Source organism: Cricetulus griseus, chromosome 2 (genome assembly GCF_003668045.3).
Source record: "Cricetulus griseus strain 17A/GY chromosome 2, alternate assembly CriGri-PICRH-1.0, whole genome shotgun sequence".
NCBI lineage: Eukaryota > Metazoa > Chordata > Mammalia > Rodentia > Cricetidae > Cricetulus > Cricetulus griseus.
Genome location: NC_048595.1, coordinates 12,007,567 through 12,034,383, shown reverse-complemented (window position 1 = coordinate 12,034,383; position 26,817 = coordinate 12,007,567). Strand labels below are relative to the sequence as shown.

The window sequence follows — 26,817 nt, the reverse complement described above, 5'->3', positions numbered from 1 at the left end:
TTAGTTTTGTATATGTGTTTGTTTATGCCTTTGTTTATGTGTTTGTTTACTGCCTCTCCCTCCTGCAGTGCATATGTATATGCACACTTAGTTTTGATTTGCTGTTGCTTTGGTTTCGTTTGTGGGTTTTGTTTTGTTTTGTTTTTGAGACAGGGTTTACTGTGTAGCCCTGGCTGTCCTGAAACTCACTCTATAGACCATGCTGGCCTTGAACTCAGAGAGATCCACCTGCCTCTGTCTCCCGAGTGCTGGGATTAAAAGTGTGCACGCCACCGCTCAGCCAGTAGTGCACACTTGTAATCCCAGCACATGAGAGGCTGAGACAAGAGGCTCAGGAGTGAGATTTTTTTGTTGTTGTTGTTGGTTTTCTTAAAGCAATTATTCTTCATATAAAATGCTGCCATCATGTCACTGACACATGTCAATCAAATAACATTTTAAAATTTTAGAAAGCTTATTAAAATAGCAATGATCACAATAATAAGAAAAGAGTGCACAGAGTAAAAGCCACACTCAATATAAAGGTACTGGCAGGGATTGGGAGAGAGGAAGTTCCAGGGCACTAATTTGAAAAGTAAGGGTGGTTCAACCTCATTTCCCAGGGGCTGGGAGGCAGCTGGCTTCTGAGCTCAGAAGGGTGAAGCAGTCTCCACCAAGAATCCACATGACACCTGTGAGTCAATGATGACCAATCACAGTGCTCCTCTGCCTAGCAAGAGCAGGCCATCTCTTCCACAACAGACTATGAATCAAATCTTCAAATACACAAGCCTCATTCAAACCACCACACTCAGAAAGTATAATGAAAAAGTGACTCAGGATAAAACCTGTGTTTCCACAGTTAGAACTGGCTTTCTACAATTTTATCCAGGGCGCTGGGAGGTGGTGGTGTGTTAAGAGAAATCTTTCCGCCACCCGCTTGAGTTCTGCCCGACACGTGGATGGCCAAAATAATACACGGAGACTTATATTAGGTACAAATGCTGCTTGGCCAATAACCAGGATTTCTCATCTGCTAGCTCAGTCTTAATTATCATAAATCTATATATCTTATAAGACTTATTGGATGCCAGTGGCAAGCGTCCTGTCTTCCCAGGCTCACATGGTGACTCATATGGGGAAGAGAGAGGGAGCCCACTTCCTTCTTGCCTTTGCTTATATATGAGTCTCCCTGCTATGTCACTTCCTGCCTGGATCTCCACTTCTTTACTACATTTCCCAGAATCCTCCTTGACTCCTAGCCCCACCTAACTTGCTGCCTCATTGGCCAAACAGTACTTTATCATCCAATAAAACAAACACATATACAGAAGCACTTCCCCTGTCAGTGGTGCATGCCTTTAATTCCAGCACTTGGGAGGCAGAGGCAGAGGCAGGCCGATCTATGAGTTCGATGCCAGCCTGGTCTACAGAGCGAGTGCCAGAAAAGGCTCTATGCTCCCAGGTGAAGCTGGGCCATCAAGTGTCCTTTCCTGAGTTCAGGCAAGCAGTGAAAACTAAACTCCTGGCCCTCTGGCCACCAGCTCCTCTATCCACAGACCTCCCTGGCTGTTCCCACGAGGACTTCACATCGAAGTGAAGTGCTTCGATTAACAGCAGGATTAACAGCAGCTCACTCTGCCAAGTTGCTGCATTTTCTCATCCCCTGGTTGTGCCTCCCACAAACCAGGCCTGGGCAAGGCTGGATGTGAAGTCTGGAAGCCCAAAGACGATTCAGATCTGCGCATGCCTGGCCTGTGGGGAGAGCTGTGCACAGCCATGGATAACCCTGACTGTGCTGATTCTCAGCACTGTGGAGGCACCGGGAGCATGAGCAACGGATTCCAGCCACAGAGCCCTGTACAAATGCTTTCCTCCCGTCCTTCTGCCCCATGCAGTGTAGGCCGGTGAGGGAAGCACCCGCTCTTGCGCCCTTCTCCCTTCCCTACCCGCTTCCTGCTGCCAGCTTCACTAGCCCCTCCTAGGTGCTAGGGGTGAAGTGGTGAAAACCCAAAACCCAATCTGGCTGAATGGATACGTGTTTTTAGAGTCAGGTAACTTACCCAGGCTTCTGAGTCTGTTTTTCCACTGACTGGCTGTGAGGCGGGTGTAACCTCAGACAAGTCATGTCATCCCTCTGAGTTTCTTCATCTGTAATAGAAAAGCCATGACGCTGTTTATATGGAGACGAGTGCTGTAGACCCCAGTGCCGCAGCCCCCACAGAGCGCCCACCCCTCCTCCATTGCGCGGCAGTGGCTGGCCCCACTTGAAGACACTGTGCAGGATGCCGGTGAAGATTAAATGTAATAGCCACCTCTCAGAGGTGGCCCCACGTCCTGTCCCGCTCACAGGCATTTACTGAGCAGCCACCTTCTGGGTTGCTCACAGGCCCAGGCTGGAGCATCCAGTCCCAGGGCAGGACTGTGGCTCACCCTGGCAGGCACAGCACCAGCTAGATGCTGAGCACACAGCTGGGGGTTGGTCACTGCTGCAGAAAAGGAATGAATAAATCAATTAGTAAACAGATGACTCTCTATTCAGACCTCTTAGAAAGTTCCTTGACTTCTGCATCCAGAAGTGTTTGATGCTGGCCAGGCCTGAGCAGGATTGCTGGGGCCGTGACATTAATAACATCAACATAATAACCAAACCGGCTGAGCTGTGTTGGCCAGACACTGTTGTAAAGAATGCTATGAGGCGTGGTGGTGCACACACCTTTAATGCCAGCACTAGAGAGGCAGCCGCAGGAGGGTCTCTGTGAGTTCGAGGCCAGCCTGGTCTACATAGGATGATTCAGTCCAGCCAGGGATACATAGTGAGACCATCTCCAAAAAAAAAAAGGGGGGGGGAGCATTTAATGTTAAAGTCCACTTTGCAGAAGAGGAAACTGAGGTACAGAGAACCGAGGAAGCCTCCTTCCTGCCCCCGGGAGGGCGGGGGAGGTGATCATGTTGAGAGGAAAATCTGAGGTCAGACTGGTAAAACCGAAGGAGCTCCAGCTGAGGGAAGGAACTGCAGACCTTGCAGAACCCACAAAAGACCGGCCTGAATTCGGGAGCCCCGCCTCCCCCTGCGTCGCCATGGCAGCGCCCTGCACATGCGCCTGGCGGACCGCGCGGCTAGGCCTGGCGGACGCAGGCTCTGCGGGCAGGGCGAGACCACAGGGCGGGCTTTTAAAGGGATCCTCCCTGGTCCAGCCGGCCGGGTCGCTGGAAGTGTGGAGGTCGGTGGTCCCGGGAGTGGGAGTCTAGGAGGCAGAGGTGAAACGGGGCTGAGACTCTCGGGAGGTGCTAGGGCAGAAGAGGCTTGTGGAAATACCTTCCCAGGACAAGGATGGGCTGTTTGCGCAGAGAGCGAGCGTTGTGGAGGAGCGGGGCTATGGAAATGCACCTTTGGGTGAGGAGCCAGGCTCCAAGGGAGAGCCAGAGAGAGATTAAGAGGAACCCCCGGGCGGGCTTGGGGTAATGGTTACCCCTCTCTCCACTCCTACTCCCAGTATTCTGCCCCATCCCAACCTCACTGCGTGTTCAGCCATGGCCAGACCTCCCGTGCACGGTTCGGTGATTGTCCCAGACTGGCATGAGACGGTCGAGGGCAAGGAGTACTTAGCCTGCATCCTGCGCAAGAGTCGCCGGCGGGAGTTTGGTAAGTGCCTCCCTCACCGCGAACGCTTGACACGCCCTCCCTGGGGTGGCAGAAACAGGACAGTGGGACCTGCGCCACAGCAGTCTCTAGGGCCGCCTCACCCACATGTTCTTAGAGGACCTTTGTGAAGGGCCTGGAGCCTGGAGCATGGAAACGGCCCATCCCTGCCAACAGCAGCTGTCACCAGAGATGCTGTTGACTGGGCCCTCCTCACCTGGGGTCATGCCCTCTGCTGGGCACTTTGCACAGTGGCCTTCTGTGCAACCTGTTTTTAGACATGGTTTCACTATGTAGCCAGAACTCGTTATGTAGATCAGACTGGCCTTGAACTCAGAGAGCTCCACCTGCCTCTGTCTTCCCAGTGCTGGGATTAAAGTCAGGCTTGCAACCATTCAACCTTCTTCTCCCCTCCCTCTCTTTCTCCTTCTCCCAACCCCTTTCTGTTGTTGTTTTTGTCTTTTTCTCTATGTAGCCCCTGGCTGTCCTGAAACTCTCTGTAGACCAGGCTGGCCTCGAACTCAGAGATCTGCCTGCCTCTGCGTCTGAGTGCTGGGATTAGGCATGTGCCACCTAAGGGGCTCACTAAGGGGAGCCCCTTTAGTGTCTTCCTGCCTAGGGTAAGACATCGGTGTCCCAGGATTAAGCAGATTACCCAAGCAAGGCCCCAGTTAACAGGCCAAGAGGCATGGCGTCTGCTTTGGGTTCAGGCCAAGGCTACTGGCCTGAACAAATTCAGGGATTGCCTGGACAACACTGAAAGATTCTATCTCATGAGGGCTGGGTATCACCCTGCATGCAAGGGCTGTTCTGTCCCTGGTGCCACAAAGAACAGAATAGAGACTAGCTCGAAACTTAGGACTTCAAGTCATTAGACTACGCAATATCATCATTTTTGACTTTTTATGTGCAAGGTTTTTTTTTTGTTTGTTTGTTTGTTTGTTTTTCGAGACAGGGTTTCTCTGTGCAACTTTGGAGCCTATCCTGGCACTTGCTCTGGAGACCAGGCTGGCCTTGAACTCACAGAGAACTGCCTGCCTCTGCCTCCCGAGTGCTGGGATTAAAGGCATGTGCCACCACCGCCCGGCTATGTGCAACTTTTTAATTATTAAGTATTCTTTGTGTGTCTGTGTGTGATACTGACATGTGTATCTGTGCACACATGCATGCAGTGTCCTCAGTCAGAAGTCAGAAGAGGAGAGCAGAGAGATCCCCTGAGACTGGAACCCCTGTCTTCTGGAAGAGCAGCTGGTGCTCTTAACCACTGAGCCATCTCTCCAACCCCTCTGTGAAAGTTTTAAGAACTCATAAAGACATCAATGATTTGGTTTTATGGGATTTATTTCTAGTAGCTGTAAATACTGTTGCTTATATTTCCCTATTAAAGAAGAAACTGTAAAACACCACGTTTTGTGTATGAGGAATCCAGATTGAATAGTTAACTGTATCAATAGACAATATTTCAAAGTCTGGCAGTGGTAGAGCACGCCTTTAATCCCAGCACTCGGGAGGCAGAGGCAGGTGGATCTCTGTGAGTTCGAGGCCAGCCTGCTCTACAAAGAGAGTTCCAGGACAGGAACTCTAGCTACACAGAGAAACCCTGTGTCAAAAACAAACAAACAAAAATTCAAACATCAAGCTTAAAAGTGGCCTGGAGGAGCTGGAGAGAGAGCAGTTAAGAGCACCAGCTGCTTTTCCAAATGGCCTAGGCTGAGTTCCCAGCATCCAGTGGTAGATCACAATACCTCCTTCTGGCCTTGTAGGCACCAGGCATGCACATGGTATACATACATACATGTAGGTACTCATCAAAATAAATACAAAAGTTCAAACAAAATAACAACAAGAAGAACTTGGTGTTTGGGGGCCAGTGACATGGCTCAACTAGCACAAGCTTTACGGCCTGGATTGGATCCCCAGAAGCCTGATAAGGTGGGAGGAGAAAACCAGCTTCTCAAAGGTCCTCAGACCCTGGGAGAGATACCCGGTATCTAAAGCTAACTAGCCAGCTTGGTTCTCAGCCTTCGGCTCAGCTCTACAGAGGCCCAGAATAGACAGAGACCGGTTGCCAAGGATCTCACAGTTCATTTGCTTCACATGTGTAATGTGTCCTTCACATGTGTAATGTGACATGGACATACTCCCACATGATAATATACAGAATAATAAATGCTTAATACAAATCTCACATTGGCCATCGCTTACACATGTGAAGTTTGAGCTAGAATCGTTTGTCACTGATGATGGTAGTGACGACAATTTGTAAATAACTCACTTAAAAATAAAAAGTATAGCCTGGAGGTGGAGGTGCACACCTTTAGTCTCAACACTCAGGAGACAGAGACAGGTATACCAATGTGAGTTCTAGGACAGTCAGGGCTACAGAGTGAGTTCTAGGACATCCAGGGCTGCCTAGAGAAACCCTGTGTCCAAAAGCAAAAACAAAAACAAACAAAATAAAATGTATGAGGGGCTGGAGATGGCTAAGTGGTTAAGAGCACTGGTTTCCCTTCCAAAGGACCCAAGTTTGATTCCCAGTGCATACATGGTGGCTCACAACTGTCTGTAACCCCAGTTGTAGGGAATCCAACACCCCCTTGTGTCCTTGGCAGGCACTGGGCACACATATGCTACACAGACATACCTGCAAGCAAATACCCTGCCTTTTGTCTATGTTTACAGAAAAGTGTGCCCAGAGGAGTATGTCATCTAGGCCCCCAGCAAAGATCTAGAGCAGTTGACAATTTGAGCAAATGAACTGTGAGATCCTTGGCAACCGGTCTCTGTCTATTCTGGGCCTCTGTAGAGCTGAGCCGAAGGCTGAGAACCAAGCTGGCTAGTTAGCTTTAGATACCGGGTATCTCTCCCAGGGTCTGAGCAAGAGCAGAATTAATTCCCCAACTCCCTGGCTCCCTCCTTGCCACAGGGTTGCTGGAACGGCCGGTACTGCCCCCTTCAGTGGCCATTGATACAGCCAACTACAAGATCTTCGTGTCCGGGAAGAGTGGTGTGGGCAAGACGGCATTGGTGGCAAAGCTGGCAGGCCTGGAAGTTCCTGTAGTGCACCATGAGACGACTGGTGAGTGGATCTAACCCTCAGCCTGTCCTTGGTGGCCTTCCATGAGATGGAGGCAAGAACTTGGTCCCAGACTACATTAGCAGGGGTTCATACGGAACATGCCATTTCTTCTGTGACCTTGGGAAGTCATATTGTTTGGTCTGGTACCAGAGACAGTGGTGGCTACATACCTCGGATCTAGTTGGTATAAAGGTAGACGCTCAAGACCTGCCCATCCCCCTTTCGTGTTTCTTTCTGATCCATCCTATGTCCCAAGACCTTTGAGGTCTCCCTATATAAGCAGTGAGACTGCTTTCTTGTGGCGTGGGTCAACTCTGCCTGGTCTACCAAGGACTCCTGCAGCTCAACACTGTTCCTTCCTGATCTGAGGGTTCTCCCAGGTCAGGGACCTTGCCTTCCATGTTGGGGTGGTGACCCACAGGGTGGAGATGTAGCTCTTCTTCATACCCCTTCCCAGCCCCACCCTACCCCACCCCACTTCTGATTGGCTGATCCCAATTCTTCTCAGGTATTCAGACCACTGTGGTGTTTTGGCCAGCCAAGCTAAGGGCCAGCGACCGTGTGGTCATGTTCCGCTTTGAGTTCTGGGACTGTGGCGAGGCCGCCCTCAAGAAGTTTGATCACATGCTGCCGGTGAGCTGGGCCTGGGCGGGCTGTGGGCAGAGGTTGTCAGAGACCCACCCTGTCCACAGGATCCTGACTTGAACATTAGTTACCCGAGGGCAGTGTACTGGGCTGCAGGGCTCTGACTGGCACTGGGGGTACTCCTGATCATTCTTGGGGACCTCTGGGCCCATGGGGCCATGTGGTCACATGTCATGTGTCCTCAGGCTTGCAAAGAGAATGCAGATGCCTTCCTGTTCCTCTTCTCTTTTACTGACCGCGCCTCCTTCGAAGACCTTCCTGGACAGTTGACCCGAGTAGCCAGTGAGGCTCCTGGGGTCGTCAAAATGGTCATTGGCTCCAAGTATCCTTTGAGCGGCCCCTAGAACGCACTCCTGGTAAGGTACTTGTCACTCTGTAAGGTCCGACCCATAGGTTCTCTTCAAAGGGTGTCCAGGACCTACCCCAGCCTCTGGGTGTGGCCTCTAGAGGGAAGGCCAAGGCTGGGTCTGATGGGGTGGTGAGCTGAGCCTCTTGGCTAGGAGCCTTAACCCTCCTCCAGGTTTGACCAGTACATGCACACAGACGTGCCAGAGCGAGACCTCACAGCCTTCCGGCAGGCCTGGGAACTGCCCTTGCTGCGGGTGAAGAGTGTACCAGGGCGGCGGCTGGCAGATGGGCGTACACTGGACGGGCGAGCTGGGCTGGCTGACATTGCCCATGTGCTCAATGGCCTTGCAGAACAATTGTGGCACCAGGACCAGGTGGTGGCCGGCCTGCTCCCCAGTTCCCCAGAGAATACCCCTGGCTGAAGGGTGACGGCATCCCGAGTAGGGACAAGGACTGATGATCCTTACACCCATCCCTTGGGTGATTTTGGACAGATGATGGAACCTAGGGCTAATGCAAGGACCCTGTTCTGTCCTCAGAACCTTCCAGGGAGGGCACTCACCTGGTGGTAAGGTGGGGACACAAGCTCCAGAGCTGAAAGGTCTCCTAGCCCCCCCACCCCTCACCCTTCTGCAGCACCCACCGAGGGTATGGTAGGGGGGGACACCTCAGAAGGACCCTGGACCTCTCTTGACTTTGGCCAGGAGCTTTATTGGTTCAAGTAACACCATTTGCTCTAACAGATAAACTCTAGAATCTCAGTGGCTGAACTCTGTAGAATGGGTTTGTTCGTTTTCTCCCTGCACCTACTCAGAGCTATGTTCCTAGTTTATTAGCGTCCCAAGTCAGCAGACATGGAATGAATGCATGTATAAGGCTACCAGAGGTCTCTGTGGACAGACCGCAATGGCCAGCACCCAGTCTCATGGTGCTAAAGGGAGCCTGAGAGAAGTGGTCCACCTGTACATCCAGGAAGCTAGCCCTTCTCTCTTGACCTTGACTGCTATGAAGCTGTAAACACGCCTTCAGACAAGGGCTTTGCCTAGGAGTCAGAAAACACCACTGGGCAGGACCAAGGGCCCTCCCTACTGAGTAGAGAGTGGGATGTGGGGTAGCCTGAGCTAGCTCTCCTGTATGGAAAAAGGGAGAGCATAAGCAACGCCACTGAAACCACTGATCTAGACCACTTTGTGGGTAGAAAGATTTACTGGGGTCAGTGTGCCAAGGCTATCTCTCCTTTCTCGGGCAGAGAAAACAGCAAAATGGTGGAAAGCAAGCACATTTTATGTAACAGTCAGCAGGGTAGGATTTGTGAGCTGACACAGACCATTCAGATTAACTGGGAACTAGATGCCCAAGGTAGTTGATCTTTGGGGCAAATTAAAGGGGGGACAGTCCTAGTTAATAGGAATCCAATCTAGAGGATTCTTGAGGAACCCCAAATTTAAATTTCTGTTTACCCAGTAACAATCAATTCTGTTGATCCAGTCACAGTCCTTATGTTTAGGACCTTGTCAACCAAGCCCCATCAGTCACAGACGCCGAATGGATGTTAATGTCAGCAGTTCTTACCTTTTGTTTGCTTGTTTTTGGAGACAGGGTTTCTCCAGCTCTTGACTATCCTGGAACTCTGTAAACCAGGCTGGCCTCCAACCCAGAGATCCACCTGCCTCTGCCTCCTGAGTGCTGGCATTAAAAGCATGCGCCACCATTGCCGGCTGGATTTGAGTAACTTTTATGTTAGTATAACAAAGTGACAGAAGCAATATGGGCTCATGGTTTAGGAAACTTTAGCCCATGATGGTGAAGAGGCCATGGCAGGGTAAGGCGCTTAGCCTGTGTTGATAGACACACGAAATCCGTATCATACTGTGACAGGCAGGAAGCCGAGAGAGCAAGACCAGAACAGGAGTGGTGCTATACTGTAAAACCCCACTCAGCCAGGCACCGTGGCACACCCCTTTAGTCTGGAGGCAGAGGCAGGTGAATCTCTGGGACTTCAAGGCTAGCCTGGTCTAAGTAGTGAGTTCCAAGACAGCCATAGCTACATAGTGAGACCCTGTCTCAAAAACAGCCCACTCTCAGCAACCAGAGCTCAGCTTCCAATATAAAAGTTCACAATGTCCCAAAACAGCACGTCCATTTAGGAGGTGTTCAGACAGCTGGGCCTGTGGGAAAACGGTGCAGACCCAGGCTGTCACCTTGCCATAGGTTCATGGCTATCTCCTATTGAAGAGTCCCTGTAACAGTCCCAGAATAAGTTACATATATCTAACTCACAGTGACACCAAGTCAACAATTCCATTCCAAAAGGAAGCATGGGGGGCAGGCAGAGTTGGAGCCCAGCATGGCAAATTATAGCCCCAAGGCTCCATGTCCTTTGTCAGGTGTCATGGGAGCCCCTCTGTGCTTGGCCAGCTCTGCCTCCACCATGTTGCAGTACACCCTCGGAATCTCTCTCTTGGGTTCCCTCCATTTGGTAACTACAGCTTTCTTCTGAGATGTCCCACATTCCTGAAATTTCCTGAGGATCCCTGGAGGACAAAGTTGATGATCACACCCCAGGTGGGATCAGGGTTCTTCCCTGGGACTAGGAGGGTGGGGATGTGTGCAGCCAGGTCCAGCCCCACTGTCTCCCCGGGGGCTCTCCAGCTGTCTTCTCTTGCCTCTCACATCCAACAGATATAGTGAGGGTGAAGCCCTAAGAGGAACAGGAAGTCAAGGTTTCAAAGATGCAAACAGCCCTTATACTGGTGGGCCAGGCTTCTCACTAGCTACCCTTGCCCATCTTGCTTCTATCCTGCAGGAGGGGAGATACCTTGCTGGGGACTTCCTCCCTTCCTCCCCCTTCCTCCTTCCCTTCCTTTCCCTGTCCCTGTTCTCTTTCTCCTTTCTTTCTCCACCCCTGCTCCTTCACTCCTTGGGCATACTGAGCCACTAGACAAGTTCTTGCCAGTTGAGCAGCCAGCTGGGCCGTAGGATGTCAGAGAGGATGATCCACAGCAAGGTACTGGGACACAGGACCAGGTCATGCAGAGGCTGCTGGGCAGGCCATAGGAGTCCATGGCTAAGTCCTGGATGGAGCCTGAGTTTTCTGTCCAGGCTTCTAGATCTTACTCTCTGGCCAGCCTGTGCCTCTCCTAACCTTCATGTGCCAGGTTCAGTCTAGGGGAGCTAGGAGTGTGCAGAGTTAGGGGTGGGGCTAAAGGTCAGGGCAAATCAACAGAGGACTTGGGGGGGGGTGAGATAAAGGATGGGGGCTAGGACAATGTCAGGAGTGAGTGCTCAACTCCTTTAGAAAGCACAGGAGAGGCACTGAGGCTTACATGAGGGATGGTCCAGCAAGAAGATGAGGGAGAACTGAGTGAGCACACACAGTCTATATGCTCAGCAGACCTGCTGTCTAGGGGAGGTAACAGCAGCACGCAACCTACCCAGGGAAAAGTTTAGCCCTGCCCAACACCATGATAAGGTGCCAGAATGCTGACTTGCTGAGGTCTTCCCTTTTGTTTCATTTTAGAATATCTTCTATTCATTGATAGTTTCATACATGTATACAATGTATCTTACCTGTCTATAGCTTCCCCTGACCCACCCCTGAAGACAGAAGTTTCTCTGTGTAGCCCTGTCCTGCCACCTTTCAGTCCCAAATAAGCACACGGAGGCTTATATTATAAACTGTTGAGCCTATGGCTCAGGCTTCTTAGTGGCTAGCTCTCTCTTCATTATTAACCCACTTCTACTAATCTAAGTATCTTCACATAGTTTTGGCTTACTGGAAAATGCCCGGCATCTTATCTTCCTGGTAGCTGTATGGCATCACTCTCTGGCAATGGCTTCCCTGCTTCTTTCTCTTCCCAGAATTCTCCTAGTCTAGTATCTCCACCGATACTTTCTGCCTGGGTACTGGCCAATCAGCATTTATTCATCAACCGATAAGAGAAACATATTCACAGCATACGGAAGGACATCCCCCATCAGCCCCACCCCCGACAACACATCCCTATCTCATCTTCATATCCATTCTTTTTTGTAACCCACTGAGTCCAATCAGTGCCGCCTGCTGGAATGTTCACTGATTTCACTGGCTTGATCTAATGCAGGTAACCATAGTTACAGTGAGTTCCTGAGTGCAAACATCTGTGCCATGCCCAGAGGACAGAATTTCACACTCCTTCTCTCCATCCTTTGGTTCTTACATTCTTTCTGCCCCTTATTCGGTATTGTTCCTTGAGCCTTGGGCTGGGGGTGGGGTTGAAATATATGTGTCCTATTTAATCCTGAGCACTCAACAGTCTCTTGCTGTCTGTGGTTTGATTAGTTATGAATCTCTGCACTAACTGCTACCCACTGCAGAAAGGGGTTGAGAGCAGCACTAATCCATGGGTATAAGCAAATATTTAGAATGCAGTTTGACAACATGTCCATTTAGCAAAGCAACAGTATAAGGGTCCCTGCGAGAGCCTATGACCTCCAGAGCCTTTGAGCACTCTTACCGTACCAGACATGAATCCCTTCTCCTCTGAGGCAGACCTCAAATCCAATCAGAAAGTAATTGGTTGCCTGATTACTCCAAAGCTTTCATGCCACTATTGCACCGGTACAGAGACCATTCTTACCATAGAGGTGACTCTTAGGCTGAGAGCATGGAAGGGAGTCGGAAGGGACTCAAGTCTGCCAGGAGACCTCCTCCTCTATTCTGTCTTTAGCTCAAGTAAATGATAGTGAATGGAGGGAGGAGTGGCCCAGCTGGGCTGCTTGAGCAGCTCCTGGCTCCAGCACATCTGGTTCTCTGATTACCCAACCCTTCACACCTGAAGCAATGACAAAAACCCAGCAATGACCGGGATCTCTGGGTACCACAGGGGCACTCATGTACCATTCCCTAGTGGCAGCATTTTCTTCCAGGTGAGAGACCACCCCACCAAGGATGCTGGAGTAGCCAGAGACAAGTCTCTCTTGAGCCGTCTTTCTCCCCAAGAATGCAGCAGTACCTCATTTCCCACTTCTCATAGTGGTTAGTTGTGGGGGACCTGGTCTACCTTGACATTTGGCTTCCCAGGAGCACAGCTAAGTGATGCTCTTGGCCATCCCGACCTTGCCATGGGGACTGCTGGTGTTACACTAGGCATGGAGCCTATTGCATGCTGCAGGTAGAGGAGGAGTGGAGTCGTCTCAGGGATGGAGTCTCTTCAGGGGGCTCGGTGGTTAAGAGCACTGGTTGCTCTACCACAGGACTCAGGTTTGGTTCCCAGCATCCACATGATGGGTCTGTAACTCCACCTCCAGGGGATTCAGCATCCTCTTCTGGCTTCTTCAGGCAGAAGGCACATACGTGGAAAAACCATCACTGTGGGATACCCAGTGTCTACTGCAGAGGTGTACACAGTCAGTTAACACTGGTGAAACTGGTAAATTAACCTTGCTGCTCATCCATCCATCCATCCTCATATCCACCAACCATCCAACCAGACTTTCATCTGCTTGGTTGTTCACCCATCCACCCATCCTTCCATCCACCCGTCCATCTGTCCATCCACCCATCCATCTGTCCATCTGTCCATCCACCCATCCACCCATCCATCTGTCCGTCCACCCGTCCATCTGCCCTTCCTACCCACTTGTTTGCCCTTAAAGAGATTTACTGATTTTTTTCAGTTCAACCTCCTGCCCAGCCATGCACTGGTCTCTCTAACCCTCTGCATCTATCTATCCAATTATTTATTTCTGTTTACTCACCTATTGGTCAACTCCTTCACTAACCCACACATTCGCTTATCTGTCCATCCAAGTACCTATCCATCCATTGATGACCCCACACTCACCCATCCCCCTACCATCTATCCACCCACCCATCCATTCATCCATCCAAAATTTGTTTTGTTTTGTTTTTGGTTTTTGGTTTTTCAAGACAGGGTTTCTTTGTGTAGCTTTGGAGCCTGTCCTGGCACTGCCTCTGGAGACCAGGCTGGCCTCGAACTCACAGAGACCCACCTGCCTCTGCCTCCCGAGTGCTGGGATTAAAGGCATGAGCCCGGCCTTGGTTTTTATTTATTTATTTATTTATTTATTTATTTATTTATTTATTTATTTATTTTGGAGACAGGATTTCTGTGTGTAGCTTTGAAGCCTGTCCTGGAACTCACTCTGTAGACCTTATACACTTTGCATTTCTTTTGTAAGGTATTTTTTTTTTTTACTAACCATAACTATCTTGTCTTCAACTCCACCAGAGATCTGAGAAGGATAAAATATTACTTGAGTACACAGGAAGTGCAGAGCAAACAACTTTCAAATTTATAGAAACAACAGAGACATCCAGCTGCCTGGACAGTCACCCAAGGTTCCTCTGCAATGTTGGGGCGTGAGTCTTCAACCTACAGATTTCAAATATCTGAGACTTTTCTGTTAAGTAGGGAATTTGAAGGTCTGTCCTACCTTGTCTTGGCAAGGTTCAACAATCACTTTCTTTTGTGCCCTGCTTGTCCAATTTGAACAGTATATTGTCAGTGGTCAAGGCAAGGGCAGCTTATTGCCCAGTGGCTAACTTTTGCCACTCCATATAGAGGTTCTTCAATGCCCATCATCCTTTTTTAAACAAAATTAGTGCTTCCAGGAACAGACATGTCTCACTGTCATGAAAAGCTTTGGATTATTAAAACACATTAAATGCCATATTCTGAAGGTCTTTGAAGTGTTTGAAAATCACCTGTCTCTCTAAAATATATCTCTGTTTAACCTTAAAAATATACCTGAAGTTTATTATAGATGACTACCAACCTGTATTTCTTAATTATACATTACATTTTTTAATGAGTTGCATAGGTACAATACCTTAAACAAGAGTAGAAACATGTATATAGTATAACAAAACAACCTTAAATTTGTATCAATATCCAAAAATCCATACAAATGTAAAGTATTTAAGACAAGTAGTTGCTTTTTAAAGTAGACTCAACAATCTACCCTTTTATCCCATCCTTTCCATATCCTCCCTCCCTCTTTTTTTTTTCAGAAAAAGATCCTTAAATTCAGACTCCCTCGCTTAGTTTCCTCCCTTACCCTGTGTGACCAGTAACAATTTGCAAACAACCCCCCCTAAACAATGACAAACACTCATACCCCAATGAATGACCAAAAACCACCCACCCCACCTCTTGGAAATGTGAGTTCTGTGTTCTCTAGACTGCTTCCTGTTGTCTGGGGGGTGACAGCATCTTTGGGGAACCCTGAGAAAATTGGGATAATGGTCAAGTCCTGGGAGAACTATCTGTTGTCCAGTCTTGGCATGATGGGAAAGTGCAAGGCTTATCTGAAGTCCTGGCTGGAGTAGCCTGTGAGGCTGAACCATCTCAGCCAGCAGCTTTGAAGTTGTTCTGTGCTGTGGAATAATCCGTTTGTACACTGCGAAGATGCTTTACTCTCATTGGTTGAATAGATAGCTACCCAGCCAGTAGCTAGGCAGGAAGAGGTTAGGCAGGGGAGTCAGACTGACAGAACACTGAGAAGAGGAGGGCAGAGTCTCCAGTCACAATGGGAGGAAGCAGATGAACGTGCCATGCTGAAAGAAAGGTACTGCCATGTAATAGAGCATAGATAAGAAATATGGGCTAATTTAAGTTGAAAGAGCTAGTTAGTAACAAGCCTAAGCTATCAGCAGAGTACTTATAATTAATAATAATATGTCTCTGTGTGGTTATTTGGGAGCTGGCTGGCAGGACAGAAACTTCTGCTAACAGTTCTGGATGCAGAATTTTAGGATACCACAACAGAGGCATTCTGAGATGCTGGCTCACCTGGGCTAGTTGTCTTTATTGGTGTCTGGTCTGTTTTTTCTAAAACATATTTAAACTTTTAAAGGTAACATATATATTTGCCTTGATACAAGTAAGAAATGAACAATATGCTTAGGATGATTTTGTTGTTGTTGTCCTGTTTGAGCAGGAACAAGGCATCTATCAACTTTTTGTTGTTTTGGTTTTGGTTTTTTGAGACAGGGATTCTCTGTGGCTTTGGAGGCTGTCCTGGAACTAGGTCTTGTAGACCAAGCTGGTCTCGAACTCACAGAGATCCACCTGCCTCTGCCTCCCGAGTGCTGGGATTAAAGGTGTGCAACACCAACGCCTGGCTTCAGCTTTTTATTAAACCAATCATAGTGACACATCTTCACAGTGTACAAAAAGATTATTCTGCAAACTAGGATCACAGACATGCACCTCCATGCCCAGTTTATGACGGCTGAGGATGGAACCCAGGGCTTTGTGCATGCTAGACAAGCACTCTATCAGCTCAGCCACACTCCCACTCCTCCCCTTTTATGGCAGTTTTCTTTTTCCTTTTTAAAATTTATTTATTTTTATTTTGTGTGCATTGGTATTTTCTCTGTGTGCATGTTTGTTTGAGGGTGCTGGGTTCCCCCCAGGAACTTACAAACAGTTGTGAGCTACCATATGGTTGCTGGGAATTGAACCCAGGTCCTCTGGAAGAGCAGCCAGTGCTCTTAATGGTTGAGCCATTTCTCCAGCCCTGAATTTGTGGCATTTTTCAAGGTCAAATGAGGATGGTCCTCACCCCTACTACTTTTAAACCTGATTTCTTCCCAACCAAGGACCTGGTGGAGGAGCAGCGCCTTTGGACTCCAGATTCATCTTACACAGGACTGGCTGCTGAGCTTGAGGCTGGCTTGTTCTCTCCTGAACTGGAGCTTCCTCCAGTGTAACCTGGCCCAGTACTAGGTAGCTGTGGTCCCCCAAGCCCTCCCTCCATTCCTTCACTCAGCCTAAGGGGAGGGACAGAACCGCCCCCCCCCCCGAGATATTGAATGCATCAGTCTTTTCCTTCCGAGGGGCCAGCCTGGATTCATACTGGGGTGTCCAGAAGGGGGCCTCAGAAGTGACTCAGAGCTGCTTCTTTCCCTATGGGAGCCTCTGGTCTTTAATGAGGACTGGTTAGGAGCCACAGTGGGTGGAAATCCCAGAAGAAGCTATTACGATATAATTACCACTGTCATTGGCAGGGTGGAAAGAGAGTCTCCAAAAGAACCATATTGCATCTTCTGGCACCACAAATATGCCATCAGTCAGTAACAGGCTGAAGAGTAAATATAGGCCACCGTCTCTTCAGAGCCATGGGGGGGGGGAGGCTTCCTGGGTATTGGAGTGGTGGTTGGCAAGTCTACTCAGCCCTGCCCACGGGTTAACTCTTAGTGGCCAGGGATCCAAAGTATCATATGGAGAGAGGGCTACACCTCGGCCTGGAGGTGAGCTGTGGTCTGGCTTCAGAGCGAGGATGCATGCCAGCTCGTGTAGTGGGCCCACCGGCGTGTGGGGTCTCTTGGGCGGTGCCGCAAGAAGCATGTAGAGTGAGAACACCTGGGTAGCTGGCTGGTGAGGAGTGGGCGTCATTACATCTTCAAGCCTGGAGGGGCAGGATCTGCCTCCGGGGTCTCTCAGGTCAAAGGGAGCAGTACCAGCAGGGAGGAGAGTCAGCCATACCGTCACAAGCCCCCAGCAAAGTGCCCTGTGTGTGTCTACCAAGTTTGTCCCTGAAAGCACAGTAGGAAGAAGCATTGACTGAAAGCCTGAAACCCGGGCACAAGTGTAGCATGAATTATAAAACAAACAAACAAAAAACCCAGGCACACGTATTGGGGTTAAAGCAGAAGATCAGAGAAGCAAAGCGGCCAGCCACTAAAGAGTTCTCACCTCTACTAATGCTCAGACCAAAGGGGTGATCCTATCTCAGACTGCACTGCTCTCCACCAAACCTCAGACTCCATGAGCTCCTGTCTCCTCCGGCCTTATATGCCTCTCTCTGCCCAGCCATATCACTTCTGTCTCCATCTCCCAAGTGCTGGGATCAAAGGTGTGAGCTGTTTCTCTTTCAGACTGATTCACTCTCATGTAACCCAGGGTGGCATTGAACTCACAGAGACCCATCTGCCTCTGTCTCCTGAGTGCTGGGATTAAAGGTGTGTGCCACTATCTGGCCTCTATGGCTAACTAGTGTGGCTAGCTTTGCACTCTGATCTTCAGGCAAGCTTTATTTGTTAGGTCATCAACAAAACATCACACAAGTCCCAGCCCAGACTCTGGTGGGCAGTGTGGCTTTGCTGCTCTCTGAGCCTCAGTTTCTCACAATGGGGACAATGACACCTCTGTAAACAGGGAAGCATTTGGTAGCTGCTGGGCATCTATTACTCTTTTGGGAAGAGAATGAGTTACAGAGACCAAAATGACCTGAGTTCTGGGGCGCTGAGCAAAGAGCACCAACCAGAGTCCAAGTGGCTGTGTTTGAGTCCTGACTTCAGTTTCTGGAGCCTTGGTAGAATTCCGAGGTCTCAGTTTCCTCCTCTGTAAAGGGGGACTAACTATGGCACCTGCTCTGAAGGGATCTGGGGGACTTGAAGTGGCAGTTTCTGGCACAGGCTGTTGTGACACCATTCCAGTTTCTCCACCCCAGCAGTGGAAGCCCCAGCTAGCCCAGCTTCAGGTCGCCAGGGTGGTTCAAAATCTGCAACACTGTGACAACTATGAAATTAGGGTGAGGGTTTGTTGTTTTGGTTTTTTGTTTGTCTGTTTGTTTTTTTCTTGAGACAGGGTTTTTCTGTGTAGCTTTCTAGACCAGGCTGGCCTGGAACTCACAGAGATCCACCTACCTCTGCCTCCCAAGTGCTGGGACTGAAGGAATGCACCACCACTGCCCAGCTAGTGTGAGGGTTTTTGATGAATGCCTAGAGAAGGGTGAGCAGTGGCCCAGCCGTGTGACTTGGGAATGTGCATGTGTGTGCAAGCCTGATACTTCCCTCCCTTGGCTCCAGAGTTTGGGCTCATTGCTGTCTCTATGGAGAGATTCCTGACTCTGCCCATCTGCCTGTGTTCAGCATCTGAGTGGAAATCGGACTGGAATCCCACAGCCAGCAGCCTGGAGGGCCCAGGGCATCAGAAACAGGTTGATCCGGATGGAGCCCATGACCCATCCCTTGGTCTTGGTGAATGAGTGGTGGAGGAGGGCAATAGAGGTCATGGGAGGAGGCAGAGGCCAGAGACTGGAGGCATGGGGCCAGGAATAGGGAAACGGTGACAGGGTATGGTCACCCAGCACTCTGGAGGCAGAGGCCGGCGGATCTCTGTGATTTTGAGGCCAGCCTGGTCCACATAGTGAGACCCTACTTAAAAGAAAAGAACAGGGAAATGGGGGCTGGGAGAGCTCAGAGGTTAAGAGCACTGGCTGTTCTTCCTGAGGACTCATATTGGATTCCCTGCATCCTCATGGCTTCCAACAACCTACTGGAACTCCAGTCCAAGGGGATGTACAACTCTCTTCTGGACTCCACAGGCACTGCACACATGTGAACAGACATGCATTCGGGCAAAACACACGTACACGAGTGCTGCGAGCGGGGAGCGCCGTGGGCCCCACTGCCCCCCACCCTGCCGCCCCCAGGGCCTGCCGCCTCGCCTCCTCCGTGGGGCCCTCTGTGCCTGCCCAGCACGGCCCAGCCCAGTGCCGGGGCCCAGAGCAGGCCAGGCCTCGGGACCCGCGGGGGCAGGGCTGGCCAACCCCGCTTCGCTGCCTCATCGCTCTCATAGTGGAGCAGCTCCAGAGCCGTGGCCTGTTCGATAGCTTCCGCCGGGACACCAAGCCAGCCTACCAGAACCTGAGGCAGAAAGTGGATAATTTTGTGTCACCAACAGGAATGGAATCCTGCAATGAACCAGAACCAGTTGCGAGATGGACTGAGGCAGAGCGTGGTCCAGTCAGGCATGTTGGAAGCAGGGTGGACCCCAAACTAAATCACATCTTCAGGCCGCAGATAGATCGAGCGATCCATGAGTTCCTGGCAGCCCAGAAAAAAAAAAAAAAAAAAAAAAAAGAGCAGCTATGCCAGCTCCCACTCCAGAATCTGAATGCCAGGATCCTCCAACACCACCCCAAGACACTTCCTAAGAATATCCCTGATGCCTTTGGGAAACTCCATTTAATGAAGAAATGAAATGGATTCCTGTTTCATACGAATATAACTTGAGTCGACCATGCCACTACCGAGGTCAAGATTTTGGCCTTGACTGGGGTGGTGTCCGTATTCGATGGAAAACACATGCATTGTGCCACATTTGACCAGCCTGTCCCAGGGGCTGACCACAGTAGAGGTTTAAGCACTGCTATCCTGAACAAACCCCTAAACTTGAACACGTCCCCTGCATGCGGTTGTTAGCACTTGTGCTCGGCAGTATGCAGAAGACAGACTAAGGCTGGCCCATCAGGACAGCAAAGAGCAATGGGAGCAGCTGTTTGATGTTGTTGCTAGAGTTCCAGGCTGGGATGTGCAGCAGTTAGCATCAGTAGCCCTAAGTCACCTCCCTGTGCTTGGAGATTTTAGTGGTTTCCTTTCTCTTGTCAGAAGTAGCTTGGAGCCCTGGAGTAAGTGAGGAAGCTGAGACTTGGGGATAGCCCTACTGTCTCTGTCCTGGTGACTCGCTAGACGCAGAGGTGAGTCACTCTGGATGTGGTACTTGATTCTCATGTTTGTGTCTTTAGAAGAACAACTGTTAATAAATAGCAGACATTTTATAATAAAGTTATTTGATGATCTTCCCCCCTCCAAAAAAGAAAAAAAAAACAGAAAAACTCACCCATACACATGAAAAAATTTAAAAAATAATAATTGTGCTTGTGTGCTTATGATAGTATACATTAGTAAATAAAATATACCACATGGGGTTGGAGAGATGCTCAGTGGTTAAGAGTACTGCCTGCACTTCCAAAGTTCGTGAGTTCAATTCCCAGCAACCACATGGTGGCTTATGACCATCTGTAATAAGATTTGGTACCCTCTTCTGGCCAGCAGACATACATGCAAGCCGAACACTCTACACATAATAAATAAATAAATCTTTAAAAGAATATATATATATATATATATATATGTATATATATATTATATATATATATATATATATATATACCACATGGTAGGTTTCTCTAAGCACATTTATACTATAAACACTGGATATTTTTAAGAAATGGTTCATTATTATTTATAAATATATTTTATACAATATATTTTGTTCATATCTTTCCCCTCCCTAATTTCTCCCAGATCCTCTTCCCCTCCCTACCCACCAAACTTCATGTTCTTCTCTCTTTAAAAACAAAACAAGGGGGCTGGAAAGATGGTTCAGTGTTTAAGAGCACTGGCTGCTCTTCCAGAGGTTCCCATGTTCAATTCCCAGCACCCACATGGCAGCTCACAACTGTCTGTAACTCCAAGATCTGACATCCTCACACAGATATACTTGTAGACAAAACACCAGTGCACTTACAATAAAAATAAATTATTTTTTATAAAAAGAGCTGAGCAATGGTAGTGTGCACCTTCAATCCCAGCACTCAGGAGGCAGAGGCAGGCAGATCTCAGTGGGTTTGAGGGCACCCTGAGTTCCAGTACAGCCAGGACTGTTACACGGAGAAACGCTGTCTTGAAAAACAAAAAAACAACAAAAAAACAAACAAACAAACAAAAAAAGGAAATTAAAACAAATCTTGGGGCGGTGGTGGTGCATGCCTTTAATCCCAGCACCTGGAAGATAGAGACAGGCAGATTTCTGAATTAACAACGAGCTTGGTCTACAGAGTGAGTTCCAGGGACAGCCAAGTCTACACAGAGAAGCCTTGTCTCAAAAAATCCAAAAACCAAAGCAGAACGCAAGCCAAAAACCTTGGAGTCAGCTTTGTGTTGGCCAGCTACTCCTGAGCATGAGGCTGCAGAGTGTGGTTGATACACCAGGTGTCACTCCATTGAAGAAAACTTTTCCCCTTTCCTAGCCAGTATCAATTGCAAAAAGCCTCTTGGTTAGGGGCGGGAGGTTGTGCCCACTTCACCTTCTGCATGCTGGGATTTTTGTCTTGAACGTGATTAAGTCTTGCTCATGCTATCACAGTCTCCGAGTTCGTATGTGCATTTGCCCTGTTGAGTCTGAAAAATTCAGTTTCCTTTGGATTTATCTACCACCTCTGGCTCTGCCCCCTCTCTGGAATAGATCCCAGAGCCTGGGGGTATGATAAACATCTCCCGTTTAGGTTTGTGAAAGTCTTTGGAGAGCTATGGGCCTCTCTGTTAATTCCTATCCCTGCTAGCAGCTTCTCAGGTTGAGCAATGCACTGATCTATGGCTGTAGCAGTATGTCTTTAGGAGTCATTTTATTGCTATGTTCATTAAGCAGAATAATAGTCTGTTTTCCTCTAGGGCCCATGACCTAGCAAATCTCAGGTCAAGCACAGCTTAGTGTGAGCCTGCAGTTGGAGCTGAATTCGGGGTGAGTTACGTAGGATTGGTTCTTGAAGGCCTTCCCTCCAACTGTTTGCCACACCTCCCGTACCAGTTAGAATACCACAGCCAGCAGAGTGAATTTGCCAACTTCACGCTGGTGCCTGTGCCCTTCACCTGGCCCTGATCCAGAGCAAGCGCACACACACCCTGCACGAGGAAGACCCATCAGGCACTGAGGAGGGTGGGAGCGACTGTAGGGACACTGCGCTAAACCTGGGTGCGACCAAGCCATTCTGGGAGGAGGCAGTGTGCTGGGTCCCGGAGGGATGAAGCCTGCCTGGGTGGGACCGGGCCTCGCTGGGAGGATCCCAGAGTACTAAGCCTAGATAGGGCAGGGCCTGACTTGGAGGGTGCTCGACCTAGGGGGCGGGGTCTAAAGGGGGCGGGGGTGCTGAGCCCGGGTGGCCAGGGGCGGTAGGGTGGCGAGTTTGGAGAAGAGAAGGTGCTCAGCATAGAAGAGGAGGAGCGATGAGCCTGGATGGGGCGAGGCTCTGACTCTAGTAAAGAGGGACCTAGCTGCAGCGACAGGAAACTGAGTCTGTCTCGTACACAGCTGTTCAGAGTCTGCTGGATGGAAGCTGCAGGACCAACTTCTAGCGGCGGGTAAGGGCAGGAGTGCAGAGCTCTTTGAAGTCCACGCCCGAGAGGCTCTTGGGACCCCCAGGGGACCTCCCCCTCACTACTGGAAAATGCTGGCCATGCCTCTGGCTTCGTTGTCCACTTGGAGGAAGACTGAGCCCGGGTCTAAGACCTGCAAACGTGGTTAAATTCAGGCTCTGACACTGGCCAACTTGCTGTAGGAGGATATATAGTATACAACAAGGTCGTTGTGAACACCCATTGTCAAGGAACTGTAGAGATGGCTCAGCAGTTGCTAGCTGCTCTGGCAAGGACCCGGGGTTAGGTTCCCAGCACCCACGTGATGACTCATAACCCTCTGTAACTACAGTTTTCCAAGGGATCTGACACCCTCATCTGGCTTCTGTGGGCACCAAGCACGCACGTGGTGCACAGCCATGCATGCAAGCAAACACTCCTATGATGTAAAATAAATTTAAAGCTTACTTTATTATTTAAAGTTTATTTTATTACTTTGATGGGTATGAATGTGTTGCCTGAATGTGCAGTACATGTCTAGCAGGGGTGCCTAGTCATTTTGAAGCCAGCCTGAGCTACAAAAGAGAATCTGTCTGGACAAAACTGAAGAAAAAGATTGCTACTGTGATTATTCTCTGGTCCCTCTTTCCCCAGCTCCTTCCGATCTCCCTACATCTGTTAGTTTGGCTCCTGTGGAATGTGCCCTCTGTGATACCAAGTTCAAGGGAGCCCCTGGCGGTCCACCAAAGGCCGCTACTTTAGGTCCGTAAGACCCGCGGACCGGCTCCATCCACACTCGACTGACCACGCCCCTTCGTCGGCTCCACGCCTGGGCTCCGCCCTTTCAAGCCCCGCCTTCTGGAGTGGAGCAGGGATTGGCCAGATTCCCGATAATAGTTCCCGCTTGGTCCTGAACACGACACGCTCCCTTTTACCTTGAGGTCTCAGAGGGCCGGGGAAGGTTCTTTACTCTGGAGATTGGCCTGTTTCACCCGGCCCGGTGCAACAGAAGCACAGTCCCCTGAAGTTATCTAGAGCTCCCGCCGTATCCTACCCCAAAGTCGGAGCCAGCTGGTTTCCAGAATGGGGACAGGGTCGCGTCTCTTGGGAGGACGAGAAGGTTGGAGTTTTTTCTCCACCTTCTTCCTGCTCTCTGTGCCATGTTGACATAACCCTGTCGTCCCCCCCCACACACACACACACTTTAGTCAGTGTCTTCTCACCAAGTGCAATGGTTGCTCAGGGAGGGCAAAGCAGACAGGAGGAGTAGAGGACTCGGCTCTGAATTTAAAGTCATCAATGACAAGCTAAGGAACCTACTCGGAGGGAGAGTTCACTGGGGTCTGGGCATAAAGCACAGCCGGCCCTGTGGTGTGGGAGGAGCAGTAGAAAGACTTAGCAGGGGGCTGGAGATGCAGGCCTGGCATGCAAGAGGGTCTGAGTCCCACCCCCTGCGCTGTGTAAACTGGGTGTGGTGGTGTTCTGTAATCCCAGCATTCAAAAAGGTAGAGGCAGGAGGCTTAATATCCCAAGATCAACGTCCTTACCTACCCACCAAGTTGGAAAAAAGCAAAAAAGGATGGGAGCGGTACTGAGGTAGGTCAGCAGGGCATCTCCAACTACAGTCAGTGGGGAAGGGTGCAGGCATGTGTGTGTGGGGGGGGGTCAGACAATAGGGCTACTCTTTGCTTTCTTTCTTTAAGATGTATTCACTTTTATTTATTTGTTTGGTTTGGTTTGGTTTTCTTGAGACAGGGTCTCTCTGTGTAGCTCTGACTGTCCTGGAGCTTTCTCTGTAGGCCAGATTGGCCTTGAACTCACAGAGAGATCCGCCCACCTCTGCTGGGATTAAAGGCGTGCACCACCACTGCCTGGCTCATGTTTATCCTTTATGTGTCTGAGTGTTTGACCTGCATGTGTGTAAGTGTCAGACAATCTGAAACTGGAGTTGCACATGCTTGTGAGCTGCCGTGTGGATACTGAGGATTGAGTCTGGCTCCTCTATGAAGAGCAGCAAGTACTCTTTTTTCTTTCTTTCTTTCTTTCTTTTTTCCAGCAAGTACACTTAACCACTGAGGCATCTTTCCAGCCCCTGGTTGTTCTTGTTAACAACACCCTTACAACCTCAATGTCACCATCTGTAAAAGGTGAGCAGGACCTCACAGATGGAATAGCGCTCCTATTTAGGGGTACAAACCGGGTGTATGCACCTGCTACATGGTAGCAGTCACCGTATGGGCTTCACAGGGTCGTGATGGACAATAAGTGAACCCTTGCATGTGAACTGCTTTACACACAGGAAGTGTACCGGTTATTAACCCTGTGGGCATCATCTTTGTACACACCCTACACACTCCTTTATTTAGCCTTTGCCCCTCGAGTCTATAGTGGCCATCTGGGTAAGTCACTGTGAACCTCAGCCAGCAAAGCAGGAGAGCTGGTACCGACACATGCAAGTACACTGGAAGGAAGTAGCAGCTTTACCTTTTCCACAGGCTTGGCCAAGTTGTGTGCCTGGCACAGAGCATGAAACACACACACACACACACACAGTTATGGAGGCTGCCTTGATTTCAGCTGTTTCCTTGACCTTTTACTGAGAATTCCCTCCAGGAGGCTGGACTCTGGGAAGATTTCACTGGGGAGGCAGCTGCTGAAGACATAGAGGCTGGTCATTCCAGCATGCAAGGGTCACTGGTAAGGAGTGGCCATGCTGGAAGAACCATCTAAAAGATAACTAACTTTCAAGATTGACTTCTGTTTCCCAATTTACAGTGAGGGACAGAGGAGGTCTCAGGATCCCTGGGGGAGGGGGGTTCCAGGTCTGGAGGCTCCTTTGCAAAGCTTCTAGGATGTCCTCCACTCCCACAAAGTCCCCACCTATCCCTAGTACTTGGGAAGCTCCAAAGAGGGGTGGCCTACCTCTTAGGAGCAGGACTCTGCTAACCCCATCTTTAGGCAGCTGTCTGGGGTCCCTCAGAGCCTCTGGGAGGCATAGGACTCCCATTGTTCCAGCCCCCTCTTGTACCCGACTGGCCAAACCGGTTCTGGGGAAGGGGGGCGGGGAGCAGGCACGTCGAGACAGCCTGCCTCTGCGAGGCTCCCTCACCCTCGCCTTCCCCCCTCCCTGCCCCACACAATACCCAGGAGCTTGCATTGCCCAGCATTGGAGCCATGCTGGCATGGTCCTCTGAGGACTTGGCTACAACCCCATTGCCCCCAGGGTGGCCTGGAGCCCTGGAGTGTACCAGCCGCTGGACAGAGGAGCTCCCTGGCTGAGGTAGGGCCCTGGGTCAGCAGCCCATCCTCCTCTTGCTGTGTCCCGAGGGAGTCCTTTGTGCTGTACCGCCTGCCCGCTTGCTGTTTCTGGCTCCAACCTGTTCTTTGCCTCCTGGGGCTCTGCTTGACTTGGAACCCCCTTTTCAGGCAGGACCTCCTACTAGATTTTGTCCCTTAAGGATCAAGGGATTCTGGCAGGGTCTCTGTTTCTCTGAGCAGGGAGCCAAGGGGTACTAAGAAGGTAGGGAAAGGCCAAAGGTACTGTCCCACACAGCAGCAGTGCCCAGGGATGCTAGACAGACCTGTTGCCCTCTCTAACTAGTAGTGCCCCTGAACAGACCACTTCTTGGCCTCTGCCAATCCTTCTCAGTCTGCAGAGACACCTATGACATGGGTTTCATAGAGGAGGCTTCTGGGGGACTTTAGGGTCGCTTGACACACAAGGATACCAAGGCTCAAGGAAGGACTTATAATTTGCCTAAGGCCTCACAGGGCTGGTCAGTGTCAACCCAGGGCCTTGACCCTGGTTTCCAGAGTGAGCCTTGCCTTGTGAGCACTGGTCTGTCGTGGGGTCCCATCTGGAGCCAGCCACCTGAAGCCAGTGCTCCCTGACATTTTATATTAACAGAAACGAGCTATGTGTTATTAAATCCAGCTCTGGGCCCGAATCACCCATACCAAGGCTGGGTGGGCTGAGCCCTGAAAAGCGACTGGACTGGCATGCCAGCTTGATGGACCGTTCCCATGGCCCCTGGGCCTGAGCACTCTGTCACTCTCTGCCACCCTTTTTTATCCTTTTTCCAGAAAGCCCTGCCCATTCCCTCAGCTCCCCCAACCTTCTCTGAGAACGTATTTGAAGACGCCCCTGCCTTAAGTTTCAACGTTTTGTTTATTTAGCCTTATAAATCACGGGAG

At 49.9% G+C, this 26,817-nt stretch overlaps 1 protein-coding gene and 1 pseudogene across 2 annotated transcripts; both read left to right on the top strand.

Annotated features, from left to right (window-relative positions):
- Positions 1 to 3,059: 3,059 nt before the first annotated feature.
- On the top strand, positions 3,060 to 8,464 carry Cplane2 (ciliogenesis and planar polarity effector 2). Of its 2 annotated transcripts, none has more exons than XM_027399908.2 (6): positions 3,060 to 3,203; positions 3,477 to 3,625; positions 6,549 to 6,701; positions 7,210 to 7,334; positions 7,532 to 7,668; positions 7,867 to 8,464. In XM_027399908.2, exons 1-6 carry the CDS (start codon positions 3,061 to 3,063, stop codon positions 8,114 to 8,116), a joined length of 957 nt encoding a protein of 318 aa, XP_027255709.2. In that variant the 5' UTR covers position 3,060; the 3' UTR covers positions 8,117 to 8,464. The 2 variants fall into 2 exon arrangements, with proteins under 2 accessions (XP_027255709.2, XP_035295328.1); XM_035439437.1 differs by having other exon boundaries at positions 3,062 to 3,145.
- A 10,590-nt stretch (positions 8,465 to 19,054) lies between these two features.
- On the top strand, positions 19,055 to 19,643 carry LOC113833892 (annotated as a pseudogene).
- Positions 19,644 to 26,817: the final 7,174 nt, after the last annotated feature.

What these genes read in the sequence shown, in the direction of transcription:
- Cplane2 (XM_027399908.2), top strand. Translation starts at nt 3,061, where the DNA reads ATGGCAGCGCCCTGCACATGCGCCTGGCGGACCGCGCGGCTAGGCCTG. An exon ending in GAGTCGCCGGCGGGAGTTTG is followed by an intron (nt 3,626 to 6,548) that starts GTAAGTGCCTCC and finishes TCCTTGCCACAG; the next exon opens with GGTTGCTGGAACGGCCGGTA. An exon ending in AAAATGGTCATTGGCTCCAA is followed by an intron (nt 7,669 to 7,866) that starts GTATCCTTTGAG and finishes ACCCTCCTCCAG; the next exon opens with GTTTGACCAGTACATGCACA.